This window comes from Diadema antillarum, unplaced genomic scaffold (genome assembly GCF_040938485.1).
Source record: "Diadema antillarum isolate AM-2024a unplaced genomic scaffold, OU_Dant_1.0 scf00000231, whole genome shotgun sequence".
In the NCBI taxonomy this organism is placed as follows: Eukaryota; Metazoa; Echinodermata; class Echinoidea; order Diadematoida; family Diadematidae; genus Diadema; species Diadema antillarum.
Window position 1 is genome coordinate 44,149 of NW_027271120.1, and position 18,048 is coordinate 62,196.

Here is an 18,048-nt window from a genome sequence, read left to right on the forward strand (position 1 = left end):
AGACAAGAATATTGGTCATCTCTTTTCAGCTAGGTGTTCACACAAGCCCCGTGGAAGAAACAGCAAAACAACAGATGGGTAATCCATGGTCCATAGGAGCCCCGTCTAGCAGGGACCCGTCTCCGTCAATTTCGCAGCGCTCCCTTCTTCTGTCGATCCCTTTCTTCGCTGCCTCACTCTATCACTCTGCACCAATAAATTGGGTATCTATCAGAATATGGGTCACTCATTTTTCTTTTTTTTCCCTCCCAGCGTATTGTCTGGCTTTCCGTATAAACAGAATGATCAATGTTCCCCTTGGCGTGACGCACTCGCCCAAAGAGCACACATGAATAACAACTGCACACGCACAGTGACATGCACGCACTCCTGTACACACACACATACACACACACACACATACACACACACACATTTCTGCTGGCATGAATGCAGGACCCCATCATTGAGCATTCTGCTCCGGTTTCCAGATACATTTCCATTTCCCCCCCTTTTTTTTTCTCTCTCTCTCTCCTTGACAATTCAACATAATATTCGGCCTTGATATGGGAGCCCGCTAACCCAGCCCTCCTGCGACCATCACCTCCGCTTGAGCCTGGCAGCCCAGCAGGCTCTGTGTTCGGCTGACAAGTAAGTCGGCTGAAAATTACCAATTTGCGCCCAATTTAGGTCTGCAGCAGGGCAATGTACTTTTCTCACCCGGTCTGCGATGGACACACTTTCTATGAAACCAACAGATATGACATGCATGCGTGTATGTGTGTATTTGTGTGTGTGTATGTGTGGGTGTGTATGTGCGTTTATCCTGGTACTCATATATCCAGTTCACATGATCATATCAGTTGATGTTGTTTGTTAGTTCCATTCATTTCTTTTCTTTTACATCAGATCTCAGAGTGGAAGAGAAGGTAAAAAGAATGTGAAGGTCCAAACACCATCATTGGATCAACTCAAGTGAATATATTCTTTTAAAGGTTTGCTCACACTTACCATTTGGAAGTCAGGGGTCCCCTTCTTCATCGATCCCAGTGCAGCGTCCAGCGACGGTGACCTGTGGTTCAACAGCTTGCATGCCCTGTCATGGCCCGATGTGATTGCTTTACACACTTGTTCTGCAAGCATGAAATATAAAGCAACAGAGAAATAGAAAGACAGATAAACAAATATATAGCCTCATAAACTGGAATTGACATGACGTGCAGTTGATACTACATATTTTTATTTCTTTTTTTACTGTGAGTCTTACAGATGATTACGAGAGATGCGTGACATGTGTGTGTGTGTTTGTGTGTGTGTGTATGCATCTACATATGAAACATCCATAAAGAGTTTAAATGCAAAAGCAGATATATTAATTTTCATCAACTTTAGATATTTGAGATTAAATCTGCTTAAAAAAAAGAAGGAAAATGATTGAAATATATGTGATTTTTTTATATCTTCAAAAATATGTTTTTGTAATGCAATGAGAGAAATATCATGGAATAGATTTAAATTCTATTAAATTATCTGATGACGGCCTTACTTTTGAAAACTTAGTGATTATCTGTTTTTGCATTTTAACTCTTCATATATATGTCAATATACATGCATGTAAATAGATCTCAATAGACACAAAATACAGATGTGTGTGTAGGTGGGTGTGTATGTAAAGACAAGACATTACAAAGAAAGGTTTCATCACAAGAATGGGCCATATTCTCCTAGTATTTTCTTTCTTTTTTTAGCAGCTTTATTCACAAACATCTCACCATCTCATCTCACCTCACCAGCAAATAATGAATTCAAAACATAAAAGACAAGGAAATATTAGTGAACAAACAAGTAAACAAGAAATCTAGACAAACAATTTCATCCAACTCTTAAAAAGATGCCTATCAGGAACTATCTCCTTGTACATAGCGCAATGATGGCACAGTGGTGTTCAATAACCCCTAACTGTAAACTGCTTGAGCAGTTTATGCACAGTGTAGATTGAGACTGATTATGTAGATCTCGCTGCATCTCGAGTCAAAATTGATGGTGGTGTCCCGTTTGGCGATCAGCTAAATGTACAGCTGCGGGCTGCTGGGGATACAAAGTGTTTTGGGATGCGCGTCTAGCGGAGCTTAAAGGACAACCCCCTTCCTTGGGAGGCGTGCTGATAGCATAACAACATACTGTAATCTTCGTTTACATCTGTGCCTGGCGATGCCACTCGCTTAGATGTTTAAAACCGATGACACTACCCTTGAACTTTTACACAACAGGACACAGAAAGATTACAGATCAAATGTGCGGGCACAGAACTTCGAGACTTGGGGCTGTGAGTGTTGTAGCAGACAGCCCACCACTGTGGCCATGAGCAAGCTACAATGTACGAATGCTTGCTTTTGGTATTCTGATCTCACAGAAAAATAACCTACCCACAACCCCGCCCCCTTCATGTAAATCTACATGGTAACCAAAAACAAACAAACAAACAAAGAAGTAACATCAACTATTCAAAGAAAAAGTAAAACTAGAAATATCGCTATGGCAACTGGTATGCCTCCGCCATAGTGCATGATTCTCCCAATAGGTGTATAGTACAATGTCTTCACAATGTGTGATGACAGTTTCACATAACTGGCAAAATATTGAAATGACAGGTTTGTCAGAAATGTCTTCAATGTTCACTTTCCTTGAAGTACATTGTGTAGGTTTGCTATAATTGTCTATTACAGAGTGCAGGTACATGTATTTGGGGAATTGAGGATTCTTACTTGACTTTTGACCAACCCTTTTATAAGTTTATGCATTGAGCAATTTTCAAGGTATGAAGAAAAAATGTAATTACAGTACTCTCTAAAAAAAATTGAGTGAAAATATTCACTCTTAAAGGAGTGAATACAAAAAAGAGTGAATTTAGAGTGAAAATTGGAGTGAATTTCGAGTGAAAATGTTCATTTTCACTCCTTTTGGAGTGACCTCAGGGATCACTCGAAGATTTAGGAGTGATCCCTGAGGTCACTCCAAAACGAGTGAAAATGAACATTTTCACTCAAAATTCACTCCAATTTTTTGCCCCATCATATGTCATCCTTGGACCAAGTTTGGTGAAAGTTGCTTCATCCAGTTTTGAGTTATCACATAAACAGATAAATTTTTGGATTTGACCTTGATCTTTGACCTTTGACCTCTGTCCAATTTCGCTCAAAAACTACTCAAGTAATTGTCCCATCATACATCATCCTCGGACAAAGTTTGGTGAAATTTGCTAGATCCAGTTTTGAGTTATCGCATAAACAGATACAATTTCATAATTTGACCTTGACCTTTGACCTTTGGCCTTCAGCAGATGTCACCCAAAATCTTATCGAGTAATTGCCCCATCATACTTTATACTTGGACCAAGTTTGGTAAAATTCCAGTCAATATTACTCAAGTTATCGCGTAAACGAATGCGGACGGACATACAGACGCGGATGGACATACGGACGGACGGACGGACGGACGGAGGGACAACCCGAAAACATAATGCCTCCGGCACCACTTCGTGGCGGAGGCATAAAAAAAGGAAATAAAAGAAATAGAAATGGGAGAATGAGGAAAGTCCTAAGATAATAAAGACTAGATGTCAATAAGCTCTCAAGAGTGGCATCTTGAAAAGTAGCCTTCTTGCGTGGCCCCATGTTTCACACAATCATGTAGATAATTCCCCTCAACATTCTTTGAAACAAAGTATCTTTTATTCAGAATCACTAACACAAGTTTTACATACAAAATAAAACAAACATCTCCATGATGACCAATACAGATAATACCGGCATTTACTAAGCAGCTCTGATTCACAACAAAATATACACACTTAGGTATAGTCATTACCTTTTAAGGTATTGTTCATTATTGGGAGCAGAGCTTTAAAAATGTTCGAGGTATCACATTTGATGCATATGTGTGTGTGTAGGTCAGTTGTCTCACAAAACATCCCACCATACATTGTATATAAATTTTGCAGTAAAGCCTTAAATATATGGAGACATTGATCACTATTTTTCTCAATAAACCATAACTGCAAGACGCTTTTTATAGTCTAGAAACAATTTTATTATAACTCTTGTTCACATTTTGTATATTTAACAATACTTAACGTCGCTTATATTGATCAAAAATTTTTAAATTGGTTGTTTCTATACCTAACTCACATTTTAGAACTATTTTGATGCACTAAAGCTGGGTTTTTGTTTCATCGGCAAATGATAAAAAATAAGCCTGTTCTCAATAGAAAAGCAAAATCAAAGAAACAAAGAAACAGAATTATACACACAAAAAATCCTTCCCAACAAGTCTGTGAAGTAAACTACTATTAAAGTGACATGCACAAAAAACAACAACAACCGATGAGGCATGGAATAGGTATATTGATGGCAACAATTAGGGATGAAGAATGGAATGATAGGGACCCCTAGAAAGGGAAGCTAAAGAAATGCTGCAAAAGAAATAAGCCTTTCGTCTATCATCCTAAAAGCTGTCGGTGTGCCACTACTGAGAAAACTCAGCAGAGCATCGCCGAGTTGTCCCTTTCCTTCGCAGAGGCGTGAAAGGCGTGAGGAATTAGCCCGGGCTTGCAATAAACGATTCGGCTGAATAATTAGAGCATGCACTTGCTGCAAAGCCGCTTTGCCGGATTACCCACCGAAGCATTGTAATGCTTTGATATTTTGTGCCCTAATTACGATGAGCTCACAGCCATATTCTTGACGCAATCCCCGCGTGCGCGCACGCACACACACACAATTCCCTTTTCCTGCAACCAAAGATGTCTCTTTTCTTATTCCTTCCTCTTAATCCTTCTTTCTCTCACTCTCTCTATTTCTCTCTGCACTAGGAAGAGCACATTGTGAAGTAGGACAGATTCAAGAGAAGAGCAAATAGTCCAGCTGAATTTTTTTCTCCTTTTTTTAAAACTTTTTTTTTGTCATGATGGTGAGGGAGGGGGATCCTCAGAGAAGTGGCCCAAGCAGGGTGATAAAACAGTTTAACTCCCAATTGCTGAATTTTTTATTCCTTAATTACTGATTTGGGAATAAAGACAATAATTGCTCGATGACGAGATAATGCAATTACGGCCTGAGCCAAACCAGGTTAGCTTCGATCAGCTGGCACCTTTCACAGCCTAATTATCATCGACGATTGAGAGATTTAATCTAATGGAAGGGCGGGCTGTTTGAAATAGGAGGAAAGGGAAGAAAAGTAGAGCCTTCGTCATCAGGGCTTTTTTTAGGAGGACGCGGAATGGGAGTTGGCGGGAGAGGATTAAGGGCGAAGGCAATAAGTGGCCCGGCGGTGGCACGGTCTCATCATTGGGGCTTCGATGAGAGAGATGAGGACTAGAGCCAGTATCAAGATTCAAATCTCAAGGGCAGAGTTGATTAAGGCTTTGTCATTACCCAAGCCTTTCAATTAGTGTAATAGATCTGAGGAGCTGCAGTGCTTGCCACGTAAGAAGGGGGTGGATGGGGGTGGGGCGATCTTTCTCACTCTCTCTCTCGCTCACTCTATGCGCACGAGTCGATCGAAAGCTGATGCAGCTGCAAGTGGAAACCCACTTGGGCCTGCCCTGAATGTCGTTGAACGTGCGGCAGGAACGGACTCACTTTTCCCGAAAAGAAAGAAAGAGCAAAAAAAAAAAAAAAAAGACGAAGAAGACATCCTCAAGTCTTGGAGGAATGAGGATGGATAGATTCAAAGAGAGTCATACATGAAAAATTCATCATGACACGGAACGAAATGCTGTCCTTACTCTCATGCTTGGCTGCAATGCCACTGCGGTATTTCAAAGAGAACTGATAAGTACCGGAAAGATGTGGTGTAACCTGTATCACCTACAAGAATCCATTCCAAAGTGAGCAATGCAAATGAGGAATGAAGCACATATCACACAGCTGAAAAGGTCAATCGATGTCATCTCTAGATCACTGTGCAATGTGCACAGCACAATATCAGTGACTCGCTACAACAAAAGGATCCTGAAGTTGGGGGAGGACAACTTTCTGAAAATGACATGACCTTATTCCCTTACTCTTCCGCTTTAATTTCATATACAACACGATTCATAATAGTACTCGGTTGCAGAGATATAGATGATTTTATTAGCGATTATACGTTATTTCATATTATTTATGTCGAGTGGTTAATGAAATCAGCCTTTCAAGAAAACTGCCTCCAAAGTTTTCCTTCTGACGCTTTCAGGATCAAGGAGAGACAAGACAGTTTTCACCTCTTGACAATAGAAGGCATGCTCCTAGCAACCTCTGCGATGTTCATTCAAGCTTAGTGCCAGCGTTCTATGCACAACCAATCAGCAATCAGGATGCCACGCACTGACCAATAAGATCACTCCCTCGTTGTTAGGGGCGAAGTCTAGCTGCGGCGCTGAGTCCAAATCTTCAGACAAGTTCCTGTTCAGTTGAAAGTCGGAAAATCACGGCCCAGCAAAATGCTAATTTCTTGCCTTTCCTTCAATCATTCAGCTTCAACATTTCGGCACATGATGGACGATACATTAGACTACAAAATTATGCCCAAAACAGAATTTTGATTGTTTTGACAAATTTTGATGATCTGCCTTCAAACTTGATCTTCTTGGCTCTGCCGTCAGCAACTTTCGGATCCTTTTGTTGTGGCGGGCCACGTATATGCTATGACTTAGATCTCTTGACCCATTGAGGACGGACTAATTTTGCTACAACACACATTTCCCATAGACCCCTGCCCGAGTATACTCGGGACTCGTCCTCAACGGGTTAAACATTTAAAACAAGACTGATGTTATACGGAAAGGTGGATGGGCCAGACATCAGAGGCCATTCTTGTGTTCTTCTCCCATCTCTCCTCCTCTTCCTCCTCCTTCTTCTCCTTTTCCATTCTCTTATTGCCTAAGGGTCATAAGCCAGCCATGCATATAATACTGCAACATGGGAATACACCTGTAGATCCTTTGCAATTATAAGATCTTCCACGTTGCACATCGCCTCAAAACGGGGTCGCTCCACTTTGCAAATAGAGCAGGAAAAATGAAGGTTTTCAGAAATAATTACAGCAATTCGGCTGTATGGAAACATTTTCACTGTGCACGCACATGATTTTCTTTTTTTATTTCAAACAGGCATGCATACAGTGTAGATGCGCATGCACTTGTGGGCTGTCCGTATACAGTTCAATTCCAGTCCACATAATAAATGGAATGAACTAGGTTATACAACATGGCATAGAGAGTTGTGGAATTTCAGTCACTACATGTATGATATCATGCATCTGAGGTATTGATAGCAATCACACAAATATACATTAGACGAGGTGAAGATGTCATCTCCTTACAAAACTCCCACAGGTTTCTATGCAAAACAGTATCATAAGTAACACTGGTGCTGCGGTATTTTTGTATGTTGCTAAATTCGAGGCCCAACAATGATTTGCGAAATTCGCAAAGATTGAACCCTAGTGACAATAACAGCTTTTACAGTAGTACTATTTCAAGTCCCAAGTGCTATATTGCTTCGGGGTTGTGCCTGTCAGGTTATCCATTTGATTCAATGATGGCTGATTGTACTAATGACTCCTGCCTACTAGAATCTGTGTCACAATGTCATTGGGCATTGTGACTTGTCATTCCCAGGACTGTTAACATAAGGGTACATGTACCTACAGTATGTTGAGGTTCTGTAATGATAAGGTGTACAATGCCTTTCATGTTAGACTACATGATTGGAGTACACATTTGGGAAGGACTTAACTTTGCCACGTGACTTGGTGTCCCCACCCCCACCACCCACCCCCACCTAGCAAGACCCAAGAAAAAGTTCACCTTGTCACTGCTGTTACATAGCCACTACCCAGTATAAAAGCAGGAGGTGACAGGTTCATTTCCCAGCTTGGTTCCTTCTTTTTAACTCGTTGATTTTGCTACAACACGCATTTCCTCACTGATACTTGCCAGAGTACTGTATACTCGGGACTTGTCTTTAATGGGTTAATACTCTTCCTAACGAGCCATCTCACCGTAGAGACAGAGAGCTACAGCAAATCATTTTTCATAGGTATTGTAACTCTAAGTCTATATGAAGCCACAATTTTACAAATCATGCATATTTTTTCCTTTTTTTATCGGTCGTGTCAAATTATCTTAGTATTAGTGGAATTCTGTTCTTCATATACTTTTTGTGTGTGCATTTCATAACACACTGAAACTGTAATTATCAAATATAACTACTATGCAAAAATAGATCCCAAGACTTCCCAGTATCATCCTTGTCACTTTCAGTGTAAAATTCTGACGAATTGACTGATTCATTGTATGCCTTTTAAATGACAGTGACTCAATGCGCATACCGCTGGTGATATCATTTGTAGTCATACTGATGGAATGGAATAAATGAAGAGGCTTATTTTTGTTGTATGCATCCATCTGTCTGTCTGTCTGTCTGTCTGTTTGTGTCTGTGTATCTGTCTTTCAAACATACTTTCTTTCAAACATACTTTCTCTTTATTTACAGTATGTCCCAAGAATAAAAAAAAGAAAATACAATCAGATTTCCGCATTGATTACTTTCAAAATGATAAAACAATCTGAATGCTATTTCAGGGAATAAAACTATAACTTCCTACCTACATTTTGCAGAATAATTTCAGAATGAATTTTACAAAATTGCTAATTTTGTAAAATACTTTTGAACTTTTGACAAACTCACAAAAATGTCAATATCACTTGAATAACAATGTGAATTTTTCCTCAAGTTTTGGGACAAAAAATGTGTTTTGCAATGTCCCTTCAGAGCTTCAAGACATGTCTCTGTAAAATAATGGACACAAGCATTTCTGATTACGCTCCTTTTCCTAACCCAATTTCCTAACAAACATCTGCCCAGCTGTTTTCAAGTTCATGCTCTATCGGCAAAATTTCTCGTCTTCTTTCTCTTCCTCCTCCTTTCTTATTTTCCTTCTTTGTCCTATCCTCATCTCCTAAACTCCATCTGATGCTGATGTAACAATGTAGAGAATGGTGGAGTTACATACTGTGTAATATTACAGTGGGGGTTTCCAACTATTCTCCAGGAATATGAGATAATAGGATAATGAATAGTACTGCTTGAAATAGTACTATGCAATTTCTTCTTCTTCTTCTTCTTCTTTATTATCATTATCATCATTATTGTTAATATTATTATTATCATTATTATCATTATTATTCTTATCATTATTATCATTATTATTATTATCATTATTATCATTATCATTACCATCATCATTATCATCATCATCATTATTATCATTATTATTGTTATTATTATTATTATTATCATTAATATTAAATTATTATCATTATTATTATTATTATTATTATTATTATTATTATTATTATTATTATTATTATTATTATTATTATTATTATTATTATTATTATTATTGTTATTATCATCATCATTATTATTGTTATTATTATCATTGCTATGGTACCATACTGGAAAAAACACAGTGTCTCAGAGTGTGTTCATGTGTTCACAATGCATTTCACATTGTGTTTCACACTGTGGAACACTGTGTTCTTTCGAGCAGGGTATCATCATCATTACTCTTGCTATCATCATTAGCATTATTACTATCATCATCATTATTGCTCTCATTTATATTACGATTATTATCATCATCATCTCCATTATCACCATTTGCATTTCAAATTGAAAACTGGAGGGTAACTAACAAAAGTTATTATTGTTTATTGTCGCTACTCCAAATTACAAGTAAGTCCAGTTGACTAGATTTACAGATATTGTTCATGTGATACTTTACCTGGATGACTGAGAACATTCACAGACAAATTGCTTTAGTATTGTTCTTCTCTGCTTCTTTGTTATCATAATTAATTGATAATCTCATACAATAAACAGTATTGATAGGTGACTTTATCTTTGTATCACAGTTAGAGCAGAACTTGGCAGCCGGCTTTCTTACAAGCTTTATGTGGCCCTTTAAACACAATGTTGTATTATACACATAATTGGAGCTGGGCTCAGCTGGTCTCCACAAAGATACAGAAAGAAAGAGATAGAGAGAGAGAAAGAAAGAGAGACAGAGAGAGACAGACAGACACAGAAAGAGAGAGAGAGAAAGAGAGATGAGGATAGTCGGTGTTTCACACATTCTGTTTTCTTTTTCCACGACCCATTTTTTTTTTCCTCCACCAATAATATTCCACTTTTTCCCTGAACAAAAAAAGTCAGATGTATTAGATGACTAGCCTTTTTATACCCTCTCTCTCTGCGATTTGGGAGAAAAGTAGGACCTTCATTGTGGTCTGACGCTAACAATAGCTAATCTAGGTTATGTTCTGAAACATTTTCCTCCTAAAAAACACTGCAGCTCCCTGCAAACCTGTATGTTGTGTTTTATCATACGTGTACCTTCAGGGAGGGTTTTTCTTTTCTTTCTTGCTTTTTTTTTTCTCCCACATTTTCATGATGACCTAGCCACAACAGAGACTATTAAGAAATGCAGTATTCCTCATTTTTTTCCCCCTCTAATCAAATCTGATTCTGTTATTGAAATAGCACAGTGTTACACATTTTGAAAACCTAGCTGTGCTCCCCTTCTCCCCCCCCCCCCGACATAAAAAACAAGGAAAAGAAAAGAAAAGAAAACAAACAACAACAGCTGCCACGGCAACAGCTTACAAAAGCAAAAACACCGCCAATGTCAATGCAGCAGGGAAAAATGTTTCTTTGAATTCACGAGAACTGGGGCAGGTCAAATACATGATGAAAGAAACGGTTTGTTGCCAGCACATTGATACAATGTTGTATCTACACAATGTATTATCATAGCTGGAATAACTTTCTTTATCATTTTTTTTTATCTTTTGGAGTTCAACAGCACAGTCTTCACATAATAGTTCCTTTTTTACTTCACAGATATCTCACTCATTCTACAACTGTTAACCTGTCGAGGACGAGTCCCATGGAAATGCGTATTGTAGCAAAATTAGCCCGTCCTCAGCGGGTTAATGTTCACTGGTTGATTTGTTTCTTTTGCTTTGCCCCTTTTGCTTTTGCCCCCCCCCCCCCCCCCCCCCCCCCGTGTGTGTGTGTGTGTGTGTGTGTGTGTGTGTATGTGTGTTTCTCTCTCTCTCTTTCTCTCTCTCTCTCTCTATTGGAAAATAGATCTTATCATTTAAAACACTATGCAAACAAAAACAGGGACTCTCAATGTTTCAGCTACTGGTCCCATTTTGCTTTGAAAATAACGGCTGCATGACTAGACTATGGGCACATTTCATAACAAGCCATTTGATCAAAAGAGTGTGTTATGTATACCGTACTCCCCCCACCCCCATGCAATAATTTTCCCTTCATATGCAACAATGCTTATCTTCAATCAGGCCACCTTGTCCTACATTTCTCCATATTTTCAGATGCGGTTTAGTTTAGAGGTGCTGTGGCTGGGACAATTAGACTGAATAAGTCACGACCGCGTTGGCACCAAAGATCGTGCCTTTTCCCCTTTCTAGTACGTCTGACAGAGGTGCCAAGGTGCCACTTTAAAACTTTGATTCATCTTGATGGATGCATGTTAATAGGCCTAAGTTATCAGGATACATTCAAACGTACAGGAGAAGAAACCGTTACCCGGTATGGGAGGTGAAACCAGCAGCTTGTATCAGGGGTATATATATCTATACATTGGATATAATTCTCACCCGTGTCATTGCCTCCTAAAAAAGCTGACTTTTGTTTGGTATATCACGAAAAATAACAGTATGTGGAGAAGAAAGAAGACTCCCACCAACACCCCCCCCCCTGTTCAGACGCAAGCCAGTTAATACCAAAACTCGATAAAGAAACGACGTATAAAGAATCATCGTAGAGCCGACAGACCATTTAGACGCTAATTTCGACCATTCCGGAAAAACGTCGTACAGATGTGCAGTTTCTCACTGCGCATGTTGTTATGGTCATGAGTGACAGGTACAAGGTCACCTTTCGTTGCTCGCTCCCATTAAGCCCCGCCCAGTTATACTGTTCTATGGTCGCCATACCTTCAGACGCACAATGGACATGATGGAATGCTGATTCGTTATCGAGTTCTAATTCGAAACGATGCTCTGACCGTCGTTTCGCTATACGTCGTTTCGGTATACGTCATTTTGTTATACATTGTTTCGTTAGTCGGCGTTCAGACGTATAAATTCATCGTATAGCTATACCGTTCTAGTATAAATTTTTTGCGTCTGAACACCCTGTGAATAATGGATTATACCGTTTCTGGTGTGCTTGCCTAAACAAAATATATTATGTCCTCTTTCAACTCAACTGAAAATGGGATATTGTTTTGCAACACTAATGGTACCGTCTTCACAAACCATTAAACTCGGTTCAGGCTTTCAATGATACATTGTTTGAATTAAAACATAAATGGGCAATTCCACGGTAACTGACGTTACACGTAAGGATTTTCATGAAATTGTTTACCTTGTAGTTTTGTGAATGAAAGCACCTTGGGCTTGCAATTAGCATTGATGAATAAGTTCATGAGAATGAAGAAATAGGTGGAAAGTTTTTCTCTCAAACTGCATTTCTTATCACATAGCAAGTGAAAATGTGTCGGTAACTGACGTTACGGAAAAAGGACATGGGAAATTATGGTGTAGATGTAAATGGAAATATCTCATGTCCCTGACTTTTAGCCTTTATGTGTTTAATATGGCAATACACCTAGGTTCTTAGGAACAGGTGTGCAAAATAATGTGCACTTTAGTTGTCTCCTTTTACCACCATGCCAATTTCAGTGAAGGCATGACGGTAACTGACGTTACGTAACTGACGTTACGCTTACATTTGCCATAGGGTTTACACATGCAAAATCATGATTGGGAATAGCTATGTGATATTTCATAATTCTGACCATTCAGAATGATTTGGTTGATATGGAGTCATACCTTGGTTCATCAGTCATAAATACACAATGAAATGAAACAGTAGTCCATTTTCTTTGTGTTCTATGAAAACTTAAAGGTAAACATGTCAGTAACTGACGTTACGTAACTGACGTTACACATACTTTGCCATGGGGTTTACAGAGAACTAATTTATTTAACGGGTTATTATACTGCTGCAATGTACCAGTGACAATCCCAGGCAACTACAGCAACAAATTAAATCAAAATCTAAAGACACAAATGATATTGGGTGGGCCCTTAGGGGCACCCCCCCCCCCCCCCATGCCATAGCACAGTTGGGTAAAAATAATGTAAATGCACAAGAGGATATTTCTTGACATTTGTCTGAAGATTTAATTTTTATTCAACATTTATGATTACACAGAGCCATTAATAGATTAAGCAGTTCCAAGTATAAATATATTGACATGACTAAGGGCTTTTTTGTTTGTTTGTTTGTTTGTTTGTTTTTTAATGAACAGGAAAGTTTTTATCTACATAGAGTGCTCCACCCATAATACCTTGTAGTACTACACAAAACATGGATACTTTTGTGCTTGAAAAAAATATCAAAATATCTTCCAGGTCATGAGGAAAAAACATGTATCAACTCATAAATATGCATAAATATGTGTTAAATCAATTGTGATATATTTCTCCTTCTTTTCTTTATTTTACTCCTGATGATCTCCATCAATTGATTTAAATGAAAAGTGTCGCACTTTTAATATTTCTCTGTGAAGAAGAAAAATAAATGCTTTTTTGGTCAAAAGAGCATTATTGTTTTATTCCTAGCTTGAAGTAATTTAACTGTTTTTCTTTTCCTTTTCAATGATATATCACGGCTTGCAAATACATTCGAGATACCAAGAAATCGGACTTTGCAACGAAAGAATACTAAAATCAATATAAAAAACTCTTCCTGTTCATAATTATTATGTGTTGTATTACAAAATGTCCCTGCATGAATAGAATAAAGTAATCAACAAATACACACTGTATGAAATTTTTTTTTTCAAACCCTATAATCCTCTCTCACTTTGAGTAACATCAGTGTTAAGTTTCAAACAATAATGAGTACATGCCTTACGTACCAATGTTAACTACACCACACATTTAAGTGCAAGAGAAGAAATATCTGTTTGTGCATTTGCCTTGAGGTAGAAACTTGACTAAGCTTCCTGAAAAAAAAAAGAAAAATGCCAGCAAAAGCAGACATTGGTGAAGATTGTTAAACTGTTGGTATACAGCTGTGTAGAAGTTTTTTTTTTTTTTTAGAAAATGTGGTTAACATGCAATCATGTCACTGATTAGGCCTACAAACTTTGGTAGCTTTATCATCGCGTAGGACTGGGAATGTACTAATTTGAGTGCATATACTGCATGTGGCAAACTAAACTTCCAGATGATTTAACCTTAAACTTGTGCTGAATCAAAAATCGAAAGCTCAAGCCCCCCCCCCCCCCTAAAAAAAAAGAGATAATCATGGTAAATGAATGAATAAATGAATTTAGAAATAAAATTTTAAAAAAAATATCCATGGACATACCATAGTAATGACATCATTTCCTATGAAAGGGATTGCTGCTCTTTGTTGTACGTTGACTTCCCAGATGTATTGAAATGGCCAAAAGTAAAAAAAATTGCCTCAGTTATAATTACTGTCATGGTAACTGACGTTACATACTCGTGTATGACGTTTCGGTAACTGACGTTACACATTTTGTAGTGTTCATTTTGACTCTCCAGTATGCCAAGTATCCTTATTTCTGGTATTAAAATAAAGGCATATGGGCATACATTAGAAATCCCAAGTTACATCATACAGCTCACTTCCTTTGATGAATAAACTTAAAAATTCCTTGTTTTTGGTAACTGACGTTACATCCATCATTATCAAAGTAATTAATAGTTTTTATCAAATTCTTTAAAGTTACCAGCTTTTTTTTCTATTGTGTGGTAAAAGACTTCTCTGGTAACTGCATACATATGAAAGATTGTTGTTTAGAGTACTAATAAAGTGGATATACAGAGAGTAAGTTATGCGACAATACACTCTTTTCACCATTGAGTTATAGGCATATTTTGGCAGCCATTTTGAAAATCAAAATGGCCGCTTTTATTGAAAAACATAATGATTCTTAAAACTTCAACTCAAGTACTGTCTGAAAATGTATGGTGTTTGAAACAAATATCATTTTGAATTTTTGGCACCTGTGTCCTAGTTACCGTGGAATTGCCCAAATGATGATGCATAGAACACAGCAAAACTATGAACCTGCACAATGACAGAAAATGCTCTGACAATCTCTTTCTCAAACACAGACACACACATACACACAGACACAAACATATAGACATTTCATATACAAATACTAAAAATGAAGGAATAATTCCAAGGCTCTGATATCATATCTTATGACAACTGTTTTGATGTATTGTCCGGTACTCCTGCCCAACCGTTCCCAGCGCTTCCGACCATGGAAGTAAACAGGGTATACATGTGTAGGGTGCTGCAACATGAGAAAAATGTTTTTGAAAGCTCGCTACCTCTGCGAAGCTTGACGAGTAACAACCCCAGACAGGATCCTCCAGCTCCTATGTGGCATCCGAAGCTCAATGCAAGATTTATTGTCTGTCATCCGCACAAATGTCAGGTATACATCAAGCAAGACACACAGGGGGGGTCAGGTCAATCACATTGTAGCAATCCATGTATGACAATGCACCTTGCGTACAGGAATTCGCATGCTGACCGTGGTGTTACTGGCTCATAGCTTTCAGTGAGCATTCTCGGCATATATTTACACCAGATTAAGCATGCCAGTACTAAAGAAAATAATTCAAGTTCTGATGGAATGGATCACATTTTCATATTTGCATGCTTAATTACTTGAACGTACGATATTGATTAATTCTACACTGCAAAATTATTGCAGACCTTGATTTTGGTTCAAAGTCAAATGTACTGCACTGATATTGGAAAAAAAAATTCCAATTAAATATCAACGTATTGCCTTCTAATGGGTTTTGTTTGTTTGTTCACCCATTGAGGACGGACTGATTTTGCTACAACACGCATTTCCCATTAGACACCTGCCGGAGTATGCTCGGGACTCGTCCTCAACGCGTTAAGGTTTGAATGTTTATCTTTTCAAGTCAAATCTTCAAATATGATGCATTCCAAGAAATGATGTGAACATTCTGATATAATCATAGATGTGCAAAGAGCTGAGTTTTGAATTATTATTTTTCTCCTCGTGGTGATGAAATATTAGCTTGTGAATCATGGGAGTGCAACCCATGCACATTTGCCAAACTTGAGCAGGTAATGATGACAGCTTTCCATTTTAATTTTCCATGGTTATTTGTCTTGCATGAATATTTCATCTTTAACTTAATACTTTTAAGACAAAATGTGCTGAATAAAAATAGATAAACATGCATTCTGATTTGTTCAATTCCTATTTCACTCTTCTGGCACGTACTGATTAAATGAGCACACTGCGATATCATCACCAGGCATGCATATCAAAAGCAAAAACATACTAGACTAGGTTATCACATTACATTGATTGATTGAAAAGGGTGTGCTTGTCCAAAAAAATCTACAGTTCCTTCACTACAAGTTCTTGAAATACAAATTTCATCAGCAGACAAGAGTAGCCATGCTGATATATCCTCCAGGATTAGTGCTATCAATTAAGTCCTGTGTGGTGAGCTGCTGGGTCATACGTTTTAACAGCACATACAATTATTAAAATTATGTAGTGGGAAAGGTATCAATGCTCTCACCAGTTTACAAGGGCTATCAAATTTCATGAACACAATTTAATCTGGACATGAATCATTTCAACAACAAAAACAAAATTCCCCTGCGCTATGTAGACACACTTCCGTATGGATAAATGGATAAAGAGAAATTTGAGAGATGAACAGAAGGGGGGGGGGAGGGGGGGGGGGCAGAAAACATACACAACACAAAAACAGACAGACAGACAGACACACTTACACACACATTTACACACACACATACACACACACACACTATTCAAAGCACATATGGTGTAAGCGCCATTTCCCAATTGCAACATTTATACTTTAATACAATGTATATTGTTATTTCATTTTACCAACATATATACAATTTCTTTTACTGAGAGTCCGCATCTATTGGGGGCCCAATAATGATTTCATACTTTTTGATCATTTCTAGCTCAAATTGCTGCACACTCTCAGCTCCTTCTAGATATACCTATCAGCGCTGACAAGGTTAATGGCCCGATCAGTAGATTTTAAGAAAGCATCACTGTTCCACTCAACATTTCTCTCTCTAGGCAGTGGGACCAGCTAAAGGAATGGATGGCATTTTGGTTGAATACAATTTTATTTTGAATCATTTGTTCCTCAGGGATCTGCTTAACAAGATCAGATTTCTCGTCACTATTCAACCTGAAAGTTCCGATTCAAATGAATTGACACGTGCTTGCAAGCATCATTCATTCATCCATTCATAATCATTCTGAAATCTTTATCCACATCAGGCCTTAGAACTACCCATGCGTGGTGCCATTTTTATTCTGCATCTATTGATTAGAAAAATGTCTTTTCTCTTCTCCAACACATGTACTTCCTTTTACTGAAATCGCATGCAATAATTATGCATTGTATACCTCAAATAAATGTTGTAGTGATTGTAACTGAATGTTGGATAACTATGAGATACCCAGAATCTTGAACTACTATCCTAATATCATTATTACAAAAAACTATCCTAATACCATTATTACAAAAACAAACAAACAAAACTGATAATGATCAATATTAAGAGTTTGTTCCTTTCTTTTTCTTGTATGTAGTCTTTAGGCAACTGTTACATTGATAAGTCTTTCTTTTTTTTTCTTATGCATGTTTCCATTCGTTTTTCCTGAACAATTGCACTGGTAGCTGAGATTACTTTTGAGTCTACCTTGGATGATTTAATAGATTTTCTCATTAATGACTATTTATCTCGGCTCGACATGATCCCATAAACAATAAATAGATGTACCCTCGTCTGACCTTTTGTTCTACATTTGATATCATACCAAGTCATG

The 18,048-nt window shown here is 37.9% G+C and overlaps 1 protein-coding gene across 2 annotated transcripts in view; it reads right to left on the reverse strand.

Annotated features, from left to right (window-relative positions):
* Positions 1 to 791: 791 nt before the first annotated feature.
* The window catches only part of LOC139724803 (uncharacterized), an 85,358-nt gene continuing 68,101 nt past the window's right edge, over positions 792 to 18,048 (reverse strand). For both annotated transcript variants that reach the window (XM_071635924.1, XM_071635923.1), the window contains exon 3: positions 792 to 1,112. In XM_071635924.1, coding sequence (XP_071492025.1) covers positions 946 to 1,112 — 167 coding nt within the window. In that variant the 3' untranslated portion in view covers positions 792 to 945. The remainder of the gene's footprint in view (positions 1,113 to 18,048) is intronic.